The sequence below is a fragment of the Gorilla gorilla genome, chromosome 4 (assembly GCF_029281585.2).
Source record: "Gorilla gorilla gorilla isolate KB3781 chromosome 4, NHGRI_mGorGor1-v2.1_pri, whole genome shotgun sequence".
Taxonomy (NCBI): domain Eukaryota; kingdom Metazoa; phylum Chordata; class Mammalia; order Primates; family Hominidae; genus Gorilla; species Gorilla gorilla.
In genome coordinates, this window is record NC_073228.2 from 48,872,270 (window position 1) to 48,889,929 (window position 17,660).

Consider the following 17,660-nt stretch of genomic DNA (forward strand, 5'->3'; position numbering starts at 1 on the left):
CCTCCCTTTCCTCTCTACGCACTGGCCCCATTCAAAACAGGCTTGTGTTAGAGAACATGCTGTCCTGTGTGCTCCTAGCACTTGGGCAGAACTCAGCACTTCCCAGGCCCTGGTGGAGGTGTCCATCTCAAGAAAGACTTGCAATGACACGTGGTCAGGATAAAGGAAGGATGGGAACTTCTGGCCAGATTTGAGGCCAGACCTCTGCTGGGCTTAGGAGATAAAGCTCTCACTCCCCAGGAAGGGGAGTGAGAGAGCGGAAAGCTGGTCCTTAATCTAATCAAGGAGAGGGAAGACGGAGGGAGGGGGGAATCTGAGCTCTGAGATAACTGTGCTCGCTCCCTGTCTCCTACCTCCTATCCTCTGCCCTGGGAGTACAAAGACCTGGCCTGGGAGGAAGGAGCTGGGTGCACTGCTAAGTGGCTGTGTATCCGCGGGCAAGTCACTGCCCACTCTGGGCCTTAGGGACTTCTTTCCTTCCTCTGTCTTCCTTGAGCCCTTGCAGCATGGAGAGGACTGGAAAGGGCATGGGAAAGTGGGGAACCACTGCCATCTTTGCCCTCATGATGAGGAGCTCCAGGAAAGGAAGGCTTCCATCTGGATTTTATGTTCCAACCTGTGCAAGAAGGGGTGGCTGGATGGGGAAGGACAGCTCAGAAGAAAGCCTCAACTCTGGGGTTGGGCATGGTGGCTCATGCCTGTAATCCCAGCACTTTGGGAAGCTGAGGCAGGCAAATCATTTGAAGTCAGGAGTTCAGGACCAGGCTGATCAACGTGGCGAAACCCCATCTCTACTAAAGATACAGAAATTACCCAGGCATGGTGGTGCGTGACTGTAATCCCAGCTACTTGGGAGGCTGAGACATGGGAATTACTTGAACCGGGGAGGTGGAAGTTGCAGTGAGCCAAGATCGCACTGCTGCACTCCAGCCTGGGTAACAGAGGGAAAAAAAAAAAAAAAGCCTCTACTCTGGAACTCTGGGTCTACAGCAGGTTTCCCTCAACTTTACAGGCACCTAGCCTCAGCCACACCACTCCTGGCCCCCAGGGAAGAGCTTCTCAGCACCCATGCCAGGGTCTCGAAGAAATCCTACTTAATAGAGAAGCCAGTACAGGGCAAGTATAACCTCACTCTCCATCCTGATCACACCTTCATTCCTTGCCCTTGCCCTGAGTTCAAAATGCAGAATCTCTGGGCAGGACTGGAGAGTGAGAGGTTCTCTCTCCCTCTCTCATCCTGCAGATAGGAAGTGATCCCTTCCCTTCCAGCTCTCCAGTCCCTTTGATGAGCCAAGGCAGGAGGATTATTCCAAAGCTCCTGACTCTGACCCGGCCACAATTTGTGGTTTTCTACTCAGAATTCCCGTGTTCCCCTCTCCCCACTACTCTGGCAGAGCAGTTGGCTTCTCCGTCTCTCTCTGACACAAGCCCCCATCTTCCTTTAGTGCCACCAGCTGGACAGTCAGGCCAGAGGGACTGGGGAAGAGCCTGGGACATTCAAAGGCCTCCTGTGGACCATGATCCCTGACCGCCCCCAGGGCTGGGCATGGGGAAGCAGAAGATACCTGTTTTAAGCAGGTAGGGAAGGAGTGTGGTTGGAAGAGCCAGAATCAGGAGCTGACATCTTGGAGGCCCCTCTGCTAGGGATGGGGGAACACCTCTGCACCTCTTCCCCCAAATCTGGAGACCTAAGTACACCAAGTGACAAGAAATGAAAATATATAATTGAAGATTTTAAGACAAAAGAGCAGAATTTGGGTGGGGTGGGGTGGGGAGGAAAGATCTCCTGGCAGGACAGAGGGTCAGTTCTGGCCAGTTCCTTTCCAGCCTGGACTGGGGCCTCAACCTGTCCTTGGGCTATAGGACTGTGCCCCAAAAAGACTGGGAGAGGAGTCGCAGGTGTGTCTGGGGGAGGGGCAAGTAGCACATGTTCCCAGCAGAACCAGCCCAGCAGTTCTGTCAAGCAGGCCCTAGCACTGACGCACACTTGGGCACCCTTCCGGATCAATGCACACTCACCCCAATCCTGCCAGCTACAGGGATGGGGAGGGGACCAAATCTGAGCTTCTGGCAGCACTGGGTAGGAAGAAGCAAGTTCTTTAGGAAACCTTCCCCAGAAGTGGGGGTTGCCGGCACCTTCTGTTTCTCCCCAGGTCCTTTCATCTGATTCCGGAGAAGAGGAGACAGAGTTGGGGAGAAGCAGGGTGTGAACGCTGAACCTGCTCTGGGGATTCTGTGTTTGCACAAAAGGTGGCAGGGGGTGGTTGGAGGGCTGGACAACTGGAAAGAATTGTGCTTGTTTTTTTTCTTTTTTAGAGACATGGTCTCCCTATGTTGCCCAGGCTGGTGTTGAACTCCTGGGCCCAAGCCATCCTCCTGCTTCAGCCTCCCAAAGTGCTGGGATTACAGGCGTGAGCCACTGTGCCCGGCCTTGTGCTTAGTTCTTACTCACTGCTCCCACCCAGAAGATTAAGAGGATCTAAGGGTTCTGTTATCAGACATAGCTGGCCCTGGTGCTGGTGAGTAGGGGCACTCAAGCCCTTGTAATGTTAGCATTTTATTCTTACAATCACCACAAATATTGGGGGCTTATGTCTTCCCCCTTCTATCTTGGAGTCTGGAGGGTGTATGTCCAGCAGTCCTCTCTGCCACCAAGCACAAACAGCTACTACTTCTGCCCCTCTCGTGAGAAGAGCTACCATTCCCAGAGCTGGAAAACTCATGGCTTAGTCACCAGGGCCAGGCTGGCTCAATCCAGCCCAGGCCTCCCTAGCACCAGCCGCTGCCATCATGCCAGTGAGCCAGTCAGCAGGATTGAGTACACAGAGGTGACTTAAGGCCAGGGAGGAATTACTTTCCATTCTCACCACATCTTACAAGGAGGAAAAAAATCAAACCAACCTAAGACTGGGGAAGTGGGGAGGATGGGAACAGAATGGCTCTTCGAGGACTTACCTATATAGACTTAGGTGTCACCAAGGTCAAGAACCTAGGAGCAGCTCAGACTAGCAAAATTTGAAGTTAAATCTGCAAGGAGCAGTTGATATAAGGGACAAGTAAGACCCAGAGGATGAGGGGAGGGGTGTTAAATCAGAGAAAAAGGAAGTGACCCCACCCAAAAAACTACGGAGATCAGGCAATAGCTTGAGGGGTTTTCCACTCCCCCCTATAATTTTCACAAGCCATCCCATAACACACAATCTAATTTTTATAAGTGCTTGCTTTGCAAATTCAGCTTCAAGATAAATCTCCCTCCCCCTGCGCCACAACCCCATATAGAAATCTTGAATTGTCTCTGGGGCAAGATAAGGAGAGGAAAATGCCCCAGACCAAGGTAAGAGCTACAGTTATCAGTCTTTAATAACTTACAGGCAAATGCTAAAAAACAGTTAATAACAACAATACAGAGGACACACACAGCTTATAAAAAGGGTCATGGCTCTACAAATGTGGGGAGGGGTTCTTGGCACTTTCACAGACACAAAAATAAAAACTATGTGACTGGTATTCCTAGAAAAGCAGCCTGGGGAGACTCCCCAGTTGGGGGACAGAGGAAGGGGAGATAGTTATTTCATCCCAAACACATTCTCCAAGTCACTTCCATCCCCCTGCCCCCAAACACATCCAATTAAAAAGCCAGAGAAGGAAAATAAGAAACAGGGTCGAGGTAGAGTCACAGTTTACATTTACGTCTCCACAGTCCCGCAGCGCCCACTTCTCCAGAGAGGATGAGAGAGATGTGCAAAGACATCCCATCTCCCATCCCCACCCCAGTGTGGCGCCAAAACGGGACACCCCATGCTCCTCTCTCCTTCGTTGAGGTGGACAGGTCCTGCACCCCAGTCTGACTGAGAGGTCACAGGCTGGCCCCACCCTGCTGTCCAAGTGTGCAGACCCCTACTAGGTGGGAGGAAAGGGAGGGGGTGCTCGGGTCACCGTCTCTTCTTGCCACCCCGAGCTGCCTTCTTCCTCTTGAGGATCATCTCATAGAGGCGCTCCAGGCCCTGCTGCAGGCCCAGACCGTCCACAGCGCTGCAGCCTTGCACATGAGTGAGAGTGGCGGCTGCTAGCTCTCGGACTGCCAGCCTCTTCTCCACCTCAGCAGCGCTCAGTGCCCCGGGCTGGTCCTGCTTGTTGGCCAGCACCAGCACTGGCACGCCCTGGTTGTCCGAGGCCCGGCTGATTCGGTGCAACTCCACCTTGGCCTCCTCCAGCCGCTCAGCCTCCGCAGCGTCCACCACAAACACTAGACCGTCTGTCCGGCGGGTATAAGAGCGCCACAGTGGTCGCAGCTTCTCCTGCCCCCCGACGTCCCACACTTGGAAGGTGATGCCACGCGATCCCCCGAGGGGCACCCGGATCTTCTCGGTGTTGAAGCCTTTGGTGGGGACACTCTGGACAAACTCCTTGAACTTGAGGCGGTAAAGGAGGGAGGTCTTTCCAGCAGAGTCCAGCCCAATGACCACGACATGCAGGGCTTGGAAGTGGGGCAAGAAGGAGGAGGCAGTGGGCGCCATCTCAGTCAAGTGGTTCCCCATAGTGAGCTAAGGCGCCTAGTAGAGGCAGGGAGGCCCTGAAACTGAAGGTTCCAGGGAGCACAGCTGGGTTATCTGAACCAAGAAAAGGTCATGGGAGAAAAAGGAGACGTTTAATAATACACACAAGATTTGCAACTTCTTGATCCCTTCCTAAATCACCCTCCCATCCTTCATTTTTAAAAATCCTTTCCTTTTTTTTTTTTTTAAGGTGTAACAGAGGTGTTCCCCCACTCCCTGGGGGGTCGTGAGGGGGGCGATGGGACCTAGAGAGACTCCCAGGTCCTGGGCCACTCAAGTGGGGGGTGAGGGCTCGATCCATGGACAGTGGGCTTCTAGAGCCTCTTCTCAGAGCTTATGGCGCCATCCCCCAGGCAAGATCCCCGAGGGACGGGGGAAGTCGACAGTGCCCCCAAACTAAGAGTTAGGGTGCAGACGCTGAGACCGGAGATTGAGTCCGGCTCCCACCCGCCCTCCGCAGCCCCAAGCCGTTGACACGGTGCCCTTCCTTACTCCGCGACCCTCGCCCCACCGCCCCGCGACACTCCCCTGCCCGCCCGCCCTCCTCCGATGGCCGACCCCAGCTCCAGCGGCCCGGCACCGGGGCCGCCTCAGCACGGTCTGCAGTGTCCGTTTACCTCTCGTGAGCCGCGCTCTCCTCGAGCCTTTCCCGGGGAAACACCGCAGCCGCCCCGCGAGACCCCCGCAGACACCCAGCGCGCCTCCAACCGCTGCCTCTGCAGAGCCTGCCTAGGGTTCGGCCTTAAAAACCCGCGTGTGACGTCACAAGGCGCGGGACAATCAGCGGCCGCGGGGCGGAGCGTGGAGCTACGGGCGCTGCAGCCCCCACCACACGCGGAGGGACGTTTGCTTAATTCGTGGCTGCTCTATTTGACCTTTTCTACCACACTCTAATATTTGGTATTAAACTTGGAATTAATCCGGAATGGAGGGTGGGAGGGGCGAAAGGAACGTGCCTGGCAACGTTTGACTCGGGAGGAAAGATATGAATGCCCTAGTATTCTCACCACCATCGCATCCCCCTCCACCAGGCCGAGATACCACCCCACATGGACACTCCTTCGGCCAAAGGATCTACTCGGAGAGGCTGACAAGTCTTTCTCCTTTATCTTTCATAATTCAATTGTCAAACCTATGTGAACCTGGAGCCCCATAAAACAGCTGCTTCATAGTGCTAAGCCCATTATCTGCAATAGCCTGTTAGGGACTGTTGTCTGCCTTTTACAGATACACAAAGCCCTGAAGGGTTAAATGACTTATTTGAGGTTACACTCAACAGTATGTTTAGGCGCAGTGGATCATACCTGTAAACTCAGCACTTTGGGAGGCTGAGGCAGGCACATCACTTAAGCTCAGGAGTTCCACCAGCCTGGACAACAGGGTGAAACCCCATCAGTAATAAAAAGACAAAAATTAGCCGGGCGTGGTGGCGGGTGCCTGTAATCCCAGCTACTCGGGAGGCTGAGGCAGGAGAATTGCTTGAACCTGGGAGGCGGAGGTTGCAGTAAGCTGAGATAGCGCCACTGCATTCCAGCCTGGGTGACAGAGCAAGACTCTGTCTCAAAACAAAGCAAACAACAACAAAAAAAACAATGTGTTTATTGGGCCGGGCACGGTAGCTCACGCCTGTAATACCAGCATTTTGGGAGGCCGACGTGGGCGAAGCACCTGAGGTCAGGAGTTCGAGACCAGCCTGGCCAACATGGTGAAACCCCGTCTCTACTAAAAATACAAAAATTAGCCGGGTGTGGTGGCGGGCGCCTGTAATTGCAACTATTCGGGAGGCTGAGGCAGGAGAATCACTTGAACCCGGGAGGCGGAGGTTGCAGTGAGCTGAGATCACACCATTGCACTCCAGCCTGGGCAACAGAGCAAGACTCTGTCTCAAAAAAAACAAAAACAAAACAAAACAAAACAAAAAACACTGTGTTTATTGACCTCATTCATACTGTGTGCTCTGAATGAGACAGAGAGATGGTGGAGAAATAGAGGATGTCTCGGCTGTAGAACCAGGCCTCAAAGGGCTTAAGACTTAAGACTGGCAATGACAGAATGAGACAGCACATGTATTGGGTCTTTGTAAATCATGAGATAGCACTCGTAGGATTTCAGAGGAGAGAGAGAATATGTCAACTGGAAGCTTCTGGAAAGGTTTATAGACGTTCTTTAGCCCTATCTAGGACTGGTTAGGAGGGGCACAGGAATGAGTAGGGTCTCCCCAGCCACTGCAGCCTGCTACAGTCTGGGCAGCCCTGAAAGGAAGGCGATGTCACAAAGGGCAGTGTGACCAAAAGGACAACAGCAATTAGGTGGGGGAGAGAAGAGGGCCGATCAAAGAAGAATGAAATTGTAAATTGTAACTTTATTTATTTATTTATTTATTTATTTATTAATTTTTGAGACAGAATTTTGCCCTTGTTACCCAGGCTGGAGTGCAATGGCGCGATCTCGGCTCACTGCAACCTCCACCTCCCAGGTTCAAGCAATTCTCCTGCCTCAGCCTCCCGAGTAGCTGGGATTATAGGCATGTGCCACCACGCCCGGCTAATTTTGTACTTTTAGTGTAGACAGGATTCCTCCATGTTGGTCAGGCTGGTCTCAAACTCCCGATCTCAGGTGATCCGCCCACCTCAACCTCCCAAAGTGTTGGGATTTACAGGCGTGGATTATTTTATTTATTGTGTAATTCAGTATTAATCTTTTTAAGGGCTATGTGTGAGAGGGATTGGAAAAAGGAGAAGGGAAGTCACCGCCAGACAGCAGGGCCCAGCCTTTTCCTGCCCACCCTCCTCAATCAAGTGCTGATAAATAAGCTTCCCATCTGTTTGTCACCAGTGTGCTTTGCCACCTCCTTTTTCCCCCCTCCACTACAAAACCAGCCACCTGGTTTCCCCAGCAATGCAGGGAGCCTCCCCAAATCCCTAAAGACCTTAGGAAATTAGTCTAAGATTAAGACCTTAGGAAATTAGTTTGTTACACCCCAAGTTGGAGGGTGACAGGTTGCAGCAGCAGCTAATGTACAGGAGACAGACCTGAGCATGGTGAAGTTAGGAGAGGGGAAGACGGAGCAGGCCCAGCAGTTGAGAACCACTGCACTGTTGAGTGGCCACTGCATGCCAGGCTCTGGTCTAGGAACTTTGCTTACTTTTCCTTTTTTAATACACAAGTCAAGCCCATGAAGTAAGTATGGTTAGTCTAAAAAGAAGAAACTGAAGCACAGAAAGGTTAGGTAATTTGTTGAAGGTCATCCAGCTAGAAACTGGCCAAACCTGGCTTTGAACAAATGTTACAATGGCTATGAGACTGAAAACACACAGAAACTGAAAACACACAAGTTGTCTTGTTTCTTCCACAATCTTTGAAGCTTCTTTAATATGGCTCCTATAATCTATCTTGGGACTCACATCCAAGATAGAAATTGTCACTTATCTGATAAAGGAAATGAAACTGACAATCCTACCCCACCCTTCCGTCTTTCATGTTTGCCAGAGAAGGTGTTAATGAACAAATGGGAAAGAGAAGGTGGGGCTGGGGAGGGGTAAAGAAAGGGGCCCAGCTCGTCCAGGTAGCACTAAGCTATGGGCTTACACTAATCCCTGCAGAGAACATCTGAACATTTGTACATTAAGCAATCATTTTTTTTGAACGATACAGAAATTAGCATGGCCCCGTGCATGGATGACTTTCAAATTCATGAAGCATTCCCTATTTTTTCAAAATTAAAATAAATTTTTTTTTTTTTTTTTTTTTTTTTTTTGAGACGGAGTCTCGCTGTTTTGCCCAGGGCAGACTGCAGTGGCGCTATCTCGGCTCACTGCAAGCTCCACCTCCCGGGTTCATGCCATTTTCCTGCCTCAGCCTCCTGAGTAGCTGGGACTACAGGTGCCCGCCACCGCGCCCAGCTAATTTTTAGTATTTTTAGTAGAGACGGGGTTTCACCGTGTTAGCCAAGATGGTCTCAATCTCCTGACCTCGTGATCCGCCCGCCTCGGCCTCCCAAAGTGCTGGGATTACAGGCATGAGCCACCGCGCCCGGCCTTTTTTTTTTTTTTTTTTAAAGACAAGGTCTCACTCTGTCACCCAGGCTGGAGTGCAGTGGCGAGACCATAGCTTACTGCAGCCTTGAACTCTTTGGTTCAAGAGATCCTCCGCCTCAGACTCCTGAGTAGCTGGGATTACAGGTGCGTGCCACCACATGTGGCTAGAGAACTACTTTAGATTGGTGAAAGAGTGTGCAGGAGAAAGTTTCAAAGCGGCGACGCTGAGCCAAGGTTTAAGTGACACAGAGTCAGATAAGCATCATTCTTCCTCAGAGCTGTCTCCTCCACCAGACTAAGTGATCAAGGGCAGCAGCTGGTTCTTATCTGTAGCTCTACCATGCCCAGCACCATGCCTGGCACACATAGGCAGTCAGAAAATCTTGTGTGAATTAATGAATGCATGATGGAATAAATGTACTCAGAGGGCTCCCTGAGTATGAGAACCAAACCTCCACCCTTAGCGTGGGAGTTTCCCAGCCTGGGGTCCTTGGGCCCTTGGGGGTTCTGTTGATACTGGGTTGGCCAGGAATTCCTACAAACCCTGCATTTCTAGGCAGTGTCTGAGTAGTATAGAACTCTCAGGGCTTTATTGGAGAGGAGGAACTTAAAGGAGAAAAACAAGGACCAAAAATGGGGATGACACTGGAGAGAGAGGTTGCCCTTAGGACATGCTGGAACACCGGACTGAGATTCAGTGCGTGAGTCCCATCCTTCCATTCCTCACTAGTAGAGTGACTTGAAAAACTAAAAAGCCACTTCCGGCCGGGCGCAGTGGCTCGCGCCTATAATGCCAACACTTTGGGTGGCCGAGGCTGATGGATCACCTGAAGTTAGGAATTCAAGACCAGCCTGGCCAACATGGTGAAACCCCGTCTCTACTAAAAATACAAAAAAATTAGCAGGGCGTGGTGGCGCACGCCTGTAGTCCCAGCTACTCCGGAGGCTGAAGCAGGAGAGTAGCTGGAACCGGGAAGGCGGAGGTTGCAGTGAGCCAAATTGCGCCACTGCACTCCAGCGTGGGCGACAGAGCGAGACTCCGTCTCAAAAAAAAGTAACTTCCCCACCTAGGAGCCTCGGTTTCCTCATCCTGTAATGAGGGGCTTTAGATGTCTCCAGGTCGTTTCCCCATAACAGCCCATGCTCTGAAGTAAGGGAGGGTAGGAGGATGGGTGGAGCTCTTCTAGGAAGTGGCTGAGAACATCCTTGTCTCTGCAGCATCTTAACCAAGTACTTGTCTTCGTGAACAAACGAGGGAAAGAGGAGTCTGCAGGAGTAGGGGGTGGGGTGGGGGAATGGACGCCACGGAGCAGTTATCAGCTCGGCAATCACGAAGGCCCATTTTTCAAATCCCAGTTCTGTTTCCTCATGAACAAAATGGAGAAAACCCAACCTATCGCTAAGTATGAGTGTGGGGCAAAAATGTGCGAAAGGGCCCCAAAGATACCCTTCTCCCCAACCAGGAACTCTTTCCCTGGCAACCACCCCAAAATCAAGGCCTAGGGTGGAGCCAGGGGCTAGAAATAAGTAGATGCTGCCCCCTGGTGGATGTATTTGTCACCGCCTGATTGGTGAAGAAAAGCGGAGTCTTAGTGGATGAAGTTATTCAGGTTCCTTTGTCGGCTCCCGAAGTCTCCTTTCAGACAGGGCCTTTCCTACAGTTTCAGGTTGGAGGTAGAAAATACACCCTCTTCAAGTTTTTAGTGTGTGTGTGATACCAAATTAAGATGAACACTATTTGAGCAGAAACTCTAATTTTGATGACATTTTCCATGTATTTACAGAGGGTCTAATAGGTCCAGGGAACACTGAGGCAGGCAGGAGAGGGCTGCAGGGTGGGGAAGATTTTTTTTTTTTTTTTCCTAGAGAGGGTCTTACTCTATGACCTAGGCTGGAGTGCAATGGTGTGATCTCAGCTCACTGCAACCTCCATATCCTGGGCTTCAGTGATCCTCCCACATCAGCCTCCTGAGTAGCTGGGACTTACAGGCTCCCACCACAACACCCAGCTAATTTTTTTTTTTTTTTTTTTTTTGAGGTGGAGTCTTGCTCTTTCGCCCAGGCTGGAGGGCATGATCTTGGCTCACTGCAACCTCCACATCCCGGGTTCAAGCGATTCTCCTGCCTCAGCCTCCCGAGTAGCTGGGATTACAGGTGTGTGCCACCATGCCCGGCTAATTTTGGTATTTTTAGTAGAGACGGGGTTTCACCACGTTGCTCAGGCTGGTCTCAAACTTGGCTCAAGCAATCTACCTGCCTCGGCCTCTCAAAGTGCTGGGATTACAGGCAAGAGCCACGGTGCTCGGCCTTGGGAAGGTTTTCAAGAGCTCAGTTGCAGCCATGGTGTAATGTCTGCAGGCTATCCACGTGGGGACAAATATCCAGAGTCCATTTGCTCAGGAGCCTGGAGCTCAGGGGAGGCCTTAGTTGGAGGAGTGGCCTTGGGTGGTCAGTGAGAAAAGAGTCCTGAGATGGGTGGAATTCCCCAGGGAGCAATGGGGTGAGAGGAGGAAAGTGGTTCCATAACACTGTCATGAGCATCTCCACATTCAAGGCAGGGAAATGAAGTGAAAGATGGAGAAGCAGCATCTGGAGAGGTAGAAGGAAAACCACAGGACTTTAAAAGGCCACAAAGCTGCAAGTGCCTGAAGCCAAGGAAAGTAAGGACTTGAGGAAGTAAAAGGGAGTGGCCCTCAGCATCCAAGGACTGAGAGGCCAGAGGGAATTCGGACAGCCTGGGGATGGGGATTCCCAAGAAGAATGTCTAGGGGTGGCTAGAGAAGGGGGCTGGAGATTTGGAGGAGAGTTATCTCAACAGAGGTGACAGTGCCAAGAAGGGTTCTCTCCAGAAAACGTAGAGTTGAACAAGGACTAAGCTGGCATTGGAGAACTTGCAGGAGACCAAGGGAGCCATCAGGAAAGCAACAGCAGATGGAGGTCACGTCCTTCTGTGACCTTGCAGACAGGCAGTCATAGACCACCCAGGATTAGCCCTTATTGGACACAAAAGGAAACTCACAGGCTGTTAGATATGGGTAAAGGGAGAATACCCCAGTCTCAGCAAGAATGTCAGTCTCAAAGCCAGATTTCATGGCCTGGGTGCCAGGACTTCCTGAGGAGCAGAATGAGGGCCTTGATGGTCGAAAGAGGTGTTAGGGGCTCTTGGGACTTGGTGTGCGAAAGGCAATAAGCCTATAGTTCTTGGGGTGGGGGGGCTCCTTTGCCTCCCTGTGGGCTCCAGAGACCACCGAAGACCAGCTGCATCCCCCTGACTGCATCCTTTCAGCATGTGCCACCCTTGGGGAAAGCCACCTGTGAACTATGTCAGGATGGTTGTTCTCATTTCCCCCAAAATTTGGAACCCACTCTGAGGTCTGGCACAGCCCAGAGCTCTAGGGTAACCAACTCTCCCTGATCACCTGGAACTTTGCCAGTTTTAGTTCTCAAAGTCCCATATTCCAGGAAACCCCTAATCCCCTAGCAAACTGGATGGCTGGTTACTCCACTGGGAGCTCAGACCTCCTACTTGACTAGTGAGTTTTGAGGTCACAGGGACCATCCTAAGTTGTGGGACAGAGGGCCTCTGGACTCCTGCAAGAGTCTGCACTCTCCTACCTCTGTCCTGTGCCTGAGGAGTGTGATCATGAAATAGAAAGTGAAAAACATGGTGACAAGTGGAGAGAGAGAGAAGAAGAAAGAAAAAAGCTTCATATTTTACTACATTTTTTCCTTTTAATAGTGATGGTGTCTCACTATGTTGCTCAGGCTGGTCTCAACCTCCGGGGCTCAAGTGATGCTCCCGCCTCAGCCTGCCTAAGTAGCTAAGACCACAGATGCACACCACCATGCCTGGCTAATTTTTATTTATTATTACTATTTATTTATTTATTTATTTATTTATTTTATTTTTGAGATGGAGTCTCGCTCTGTCACCCAGGCTGGAGTGCAATGGTACCACCTCAGCTCCCTGCAACCTCCACCTCCCAGGTTCAAGCGATTCTCCTGCCTCAGCCTCCCAAGCAGCTGGGACTACAGGCACGCACCACCACGCCCAGCTAATTTCTGTATTTTTAGTAGAGACAGGGTTTCACCATGTTGACCAGGATGGTCTCGATCTCTTGACTTCGTGATCCGCCCACCTCGGCCACGGCTTCCCAAAGTGCTGGGATTACAGGCGTGAGCCACAGTGCCCGGCCTATTTTTTTTTTTTTTTTTGAGACAGTTTTGCTCTTGTTGCCCAGGCTGGAGTGCAATGGTACCATCTCACCTCACCACAACCTCCGCCTCCTTGGGTCAAGCAATTCTCCTGCCTCGGCCTCCCCAGTAGCTGGGATTACAGGCATGCGCCACCACACTTGGCTAATTTTGTATTTTTAGTGGAGACGGGGTTTCTCCACGTTGGTCAGGCTGGTCTTGAACTCCCGACCTCAGGTGCTCCGCCCACTTCAGCCTCCCAAAGTGCTGGGATTACAGGCATGAGCCACCATGCCCGGCCTATTATTATTATTTTGTAGAGACAGGGTATCCCTGTGTTGTTCAGGCTGGTCTTGAATTGCTGGGCTCAAGTGATCTTCCCACCTTGCCCTCCCAAAGTGTTGGGATTACAGGCATGAGCCACCACCCCTGGTGTCCTCTATACTTTTTTTTTTGGTCTTTTTTTTTACAATTTTTATTTTTATTTTTAAAAATTATTTGTAGAGACGAGGTCTTGCTATATTGCCCAGGCTGGTCTCAAACTCTTGGGCTCAAGCAATCTGCCCACCTTGGCCTCCCAAAGTGCTGGAATTACAGGCATGAACCACCGTGCTTGGCCCTCATATATATTTTTTTTTTGAGACAGAGTCACACTCTGTCACCCAGGCTGGAGGGCAGTGGCATGGTCTTGGCTCACTGCAACCTCCACCTCCGAGTTCAAGCGATTCTCCCGCCTCAGCCCCCTGAGTAGCTGGAACTACGGGTGCGTGCCATCACACCCAGCTAATTTTATTTTTAGTAGAGATGGGGTTTCACTACATTGGCCAGGCTGGTCTCTGACTCCTGACGTCGTAATCTGCCCTCCTCGGCCTCCCAAAGTGCTGGGATAACAGGCGTGAGCCACCGCGCCTGGCCTTGGCCCTTATATACTTTTATAGTTCCATTTTTTTCACTTTGAAATCTTTGGCCCACTTGGCATTTATCTTGGTGTATGGTGAGTGAACCGTGATTGTAACACTGCACTCCAGCCTGGACAACAGAGGGAAACCTTGTCTCAAAATACAGATAGATATGGCCAGGCGCGGTGGATCATGCCTGTAATCCCAGCACTTTGGGAGGCCAAGGCAGGCGGATCACGAGGTCAGGAGATGGATACCATCCTGGCTAACACGGTGAAACCCCGTCTCTACTAAAAATATAAAAAATCAGTCCGGTGTGGTGGCACGCACCTGTAGTCCCAGCTACTTGGGAGGCTGACGCAGGAGAGTCGCTTAAACCCGGGAGGCGGAGGTTGCAGTGAGCTGAGATAGCGCCACTGCACTCCAGCCCGGGCGACAGTGCGAGACTCCGTCTCAGAAAAAAGAATAGATAGATAGATAGACAGACAGACAGACAGGCCAGGCGCAGTGGCTCACGCCTATAATCTCGGCACTTTGGGAGGCCGAGGTGGGTGGCTGCCATATTGCACTTCACAGGGTAATAGAATGGAGATGACAATGACACGGTGGAGATTGGGGTAAAGTGAAATGAGGGAAACACCTGCTGAGAGGTTAAAAAAAAATAAGGGGGCACCAAAAGACTCAGCAATCCAGATAAATGGCTTATTGTATAATCGAGATAAGATATATTGCATTGAACTATTATTTATTTTGATTACTGAAGGGTTCTGGAGGATTACCCCCTGAAATTCGAACCTAGAGGACTGACCTCACCCTAATCCTGGCCGTGGCTAATAATAACGCCTATCTCTTAGGGCTGTCGAGTGAACTAAAAGAGATAATGCACGTAGAGCCCTCGGACCCGAGGCTGGCATTGGGAAAGGCACAGTTTATATTTTTTGACCTAGTTGTTCACCAGGCAATCCCTGCCATCCGGCTTTCCATCCTGCAGGGGGAGCATGACTGACTGTCACTATCGGATCTATGATACCTTCTTGCTTTTCTGAAATCAAATAAAAGAGCCATAAACTCTCATCTCAACTGTTGTGTTAGGAAGGAGGACGGGAATGGTAAATGCTGACGCTACAGGCGGCAGTCTGTGCCTCAGAGAGAAAATTTATCCCAACCTTGCTGGGGGCCTTGACGCCCATCTTCCTCCAGAGCACCCCGACAGTCACCCCGCCCTCTGGTGTCCTCCCACCCCGAGCCCGATCTTCCCCCTTCACGCCTGCCCCGGGCCAATAGTCTCCTAACTGCGTTCTCTCTGATTGCGTGTGTCGTGCTTATTACGCCCTATCCGTCGTTTCTTCGCTCCACAAACGTTTACTGAGCGCCTTCAACTTGCCAGGCACTAATTAGACTAGCGCAGGGAAACGGGGATAAGTACTGATGAGGGTCCCAGCCCTCAGCGATCGGATTTCAGAGAGGGAGATAAAGGGTTGCCCAGAAGGGTGGTGAGTGGAGTAGTTGATATAAACAACGGGGGTGCGATGAAATACACAGGAGGGCTGCTAATCACATATGGGGTGGGTGCCGAGGGCCCTTAATTAAGGGAGGCTTCCTGGACGGGTGACACCCAAGCGGAGTCCTGACAACCTGCGTCAGAAGTAGCCAGGCGAGGAGCAGGTGAAAGGAATCCACGTCCCAAGCAGAGAGGTAGCTTTCCCTACACAGCACAGGACACGGTCCGCGCAGAGAAGCCACGGGAGACGCAGGCACAGGGGCTGGGGAGAATCCTTGCTGGGCCCTCGCCGTCCATGCGCCGCCTCCCTCTGCCGGGTGTCTGGTGTCAGCCTCCTGCCTGGCAGAGGAACTCCAGCCCCTGCTCCCCGAAGCTCCTCCAGGCCTTCTGCTTCCCTGACTCGGAATGGGCCCGTTGTCCAGTGGGTACGAGGCTGGTCTCCCCGCCCACTGGTGACGACGTAAAGATCCAGCGCAGCCTGGTTTCCCGTTGTGATGATATCTTGCGACTCTTCTTTCTCCAGGAAAATAGGGACCGCTCTCCGCCTACAGGTCTCTTCCACAGACCTATCTTGTTTTCACCCCCTGTCTCTTTTGGTTCAGTCTTTTCGCTCATACAAACAAGGAAGTCGCCCCTAGCCCAGCCGCGGCTCCTTAGCTGGAGGCGGGCCCGGGGGTGGAGTCAACCGCGGTGGCCACGCCTCCTGGGAAAGGGCAGGGCATGCAAATTCGAAATGAAAGCCCGGAAACCCCGGAACTAGAACTGGTGTAAGATTTCTCTTGGTTTTTGTGTTGTTGTTGTTGTTGTTGTTGTTGTTTTGAGACAGAGTCTCGCTCTGTCGCCCAGGCTGGAGTGCAGTGGCGCGATCTCGGTTCACTGCAACCTCCGCCTCCCGGGTTCAAGTGATTCTCCTGCCCAGCCTCCCTAGTAGCTGGGATTACAGGCGCGCGACACCACGCCTGACTAATTTTTGTTTTTTTGTTTTTGTTTTTTTTTTAGATGGAGTCTCACTCTGTCGCCCAGGCTGGAGTGTAGTAGCGCAATCTTGGCTCACTGCAACCTCGGACTCCCAGGTTCAAGAGATTCTCCTGCATCAGCCTCCCAAGTGGCTGGGACTACAGGCACGTGCCACCACGCCCGGCTAATTTTTGTATTTTTAGTAGAGACGGGGTTTCTCCGTGTTATCCAGAATGGTCTCGATCTCCTGACCTCGTGATCCACCTGCCTCGGCCTCCTAAAGTGCTGGGATTACAGGCGTGAGTCACCGCGCCCGGCACGCCCGGCTAATTTTTTTGTATTTTTAGTAGAGATGGGGTTTCACCATGTTCCCCAGGCTGGTCTCGAGCTCCTGAGTCGAGACGGGATTTCTCCGTGTTTGCCAGAATGGTCTCGATCTCCTGACCTTGTGATCCACCCGCCTCGGCCTCCCAAAGTGCTAGGATTACTGGCGTGAGCCACTGCGCCTGGCAGATTTTTCTTTTAAAACGTGGAGAATAAGAAATCAGCCCGAGTGTGTAATGGCGTCAATATTGGTGTGGACGAGACAAAGTGAATGAGGCAAGGAGCGAGGCTGGGGCTCTCACCGCGTCTTGAATGTGGATGAGAGTGGGACGGTGATCGCAGGGAGGAAGGCGACGACATCGCTTCTCGTCCTTTTGGCTAAGATCAAGTGTAGTATCTGTTCTTATCAGTTTAATATCTGATACTTCCTCTATCCGAGGACAATTATTTTAGATGGATTTTTGGAGCAGGGAGATGAAATAGGAGCTTGCTCTGTCCACTCCACGCATGGACCTGGTATTGCAGTACCTCCAGGAATGGGGCTCCCTCTCCTGGGATACAACCTGTTTGCAAGGTTAGAAAGAAAAGACTGCGCCGGGTAGTTTAGGATATTTGGTAGGTTTTCTTACTCCTTTAAGTATCATAAGGTTCATGATTTATGGAGAGTATCTTAGGACCCAAAACAAGAATATTCATTTCCGAGTAGGGAACATGTTCGACTTTACTTGGAGTGCTTTAAATCTCAGCTTGGCTGTGGAGGGGTGATGACCTTTCAAAGGGATGGATTCCAGTGGTGTGTTGCCCAGGCTGGACTTGAACTTACTCTTTTTGTTTGTTTGTTTGTTTGTTTTTTGTTTTTTGTTTTTGAGATGGAGTTTAGCTCTTGGTGCCCAGGCTGGAGTGCAACAGCACCATCTCGGCTCACTGCAACCTCTGCCTCCCGAGTTCAGGCAATGCTCCTGCCTCAGCCCCCCGAGTATCTGGGATTACAGGCACCCGCCACCGTGCCCAGCTAATTTTTGTATTTTTAGTAGAAACGGGGTTTCACCATGTTGGCCAGGCTGGTCTCGAACTCCTGACCTCAGGTGATCCACCTGCCTGGGCCTCCCAGATTGCTGGGATTACAGGTGTGAGCCACTACGCCCAGCTGAACTTCCTCTTCAGCCCGTGGAGTAGTTCTACTTTAAGGCAG

General features: G+C 51.5%; 1 protein-coding gene and 2 non-coding genes across 3 annotated transcripts; 2 read left to right on the forward strand and 1 right to left on the reverse strand.

Moving 5' to 3' along the window:
• Positions 1 to 3,342: 3,342 nt before the first annotated feature.
• Positions 3,343 to 5,328, reverse strand: ARL4D (ARF like GTPase 4D). The gene is made up of 2 exons (XM_031011627.2): positions 5,174 to 5,328; positions 3,343 to 4,610 (listed from the first exon to the last, which is right to left on the reverse strand). The coding sequence occupies exon 2, from the start codon at positions 4,536 to 4,538 to the stop codon at positions 3,933 to 3,935; it is 606 nt and encodes a 201-aa protein (XP_030867487.1). The 5' UTR covers positions 4,539 to 4,610; positions 5,174 to 5,328; the 3' UTR covers positions 3,343 to 3,932.
• A 2,837-nt stretch (positions 5,329 to 8,165) lies between these two features.
• On the forward strand, positions 8,166 to 8,269 carry LOC115934798 (U6 spliceosomal RNA). Its single transcript, XR_008680430.1, has one exon. It is a non-coding gene; the product is annotated as a U6 spliceosomal RNA (small nuclear RNA).
• An 8,557-nt stretch (positions 8,270 to 16,826) lies between these two features.
• Positions 16,827 to 17,018, forward strand: LOC115934899 (U2 spliceosomal RNA). Its single transcript, XR_004070632.1, has one exon. It is a non-coding gene; the product is annotated as a U2 spliceosomal RNA (small nuclear RNA).
• Positions 17,019 to 17,660: the final 642 nt, after the last annotated feature.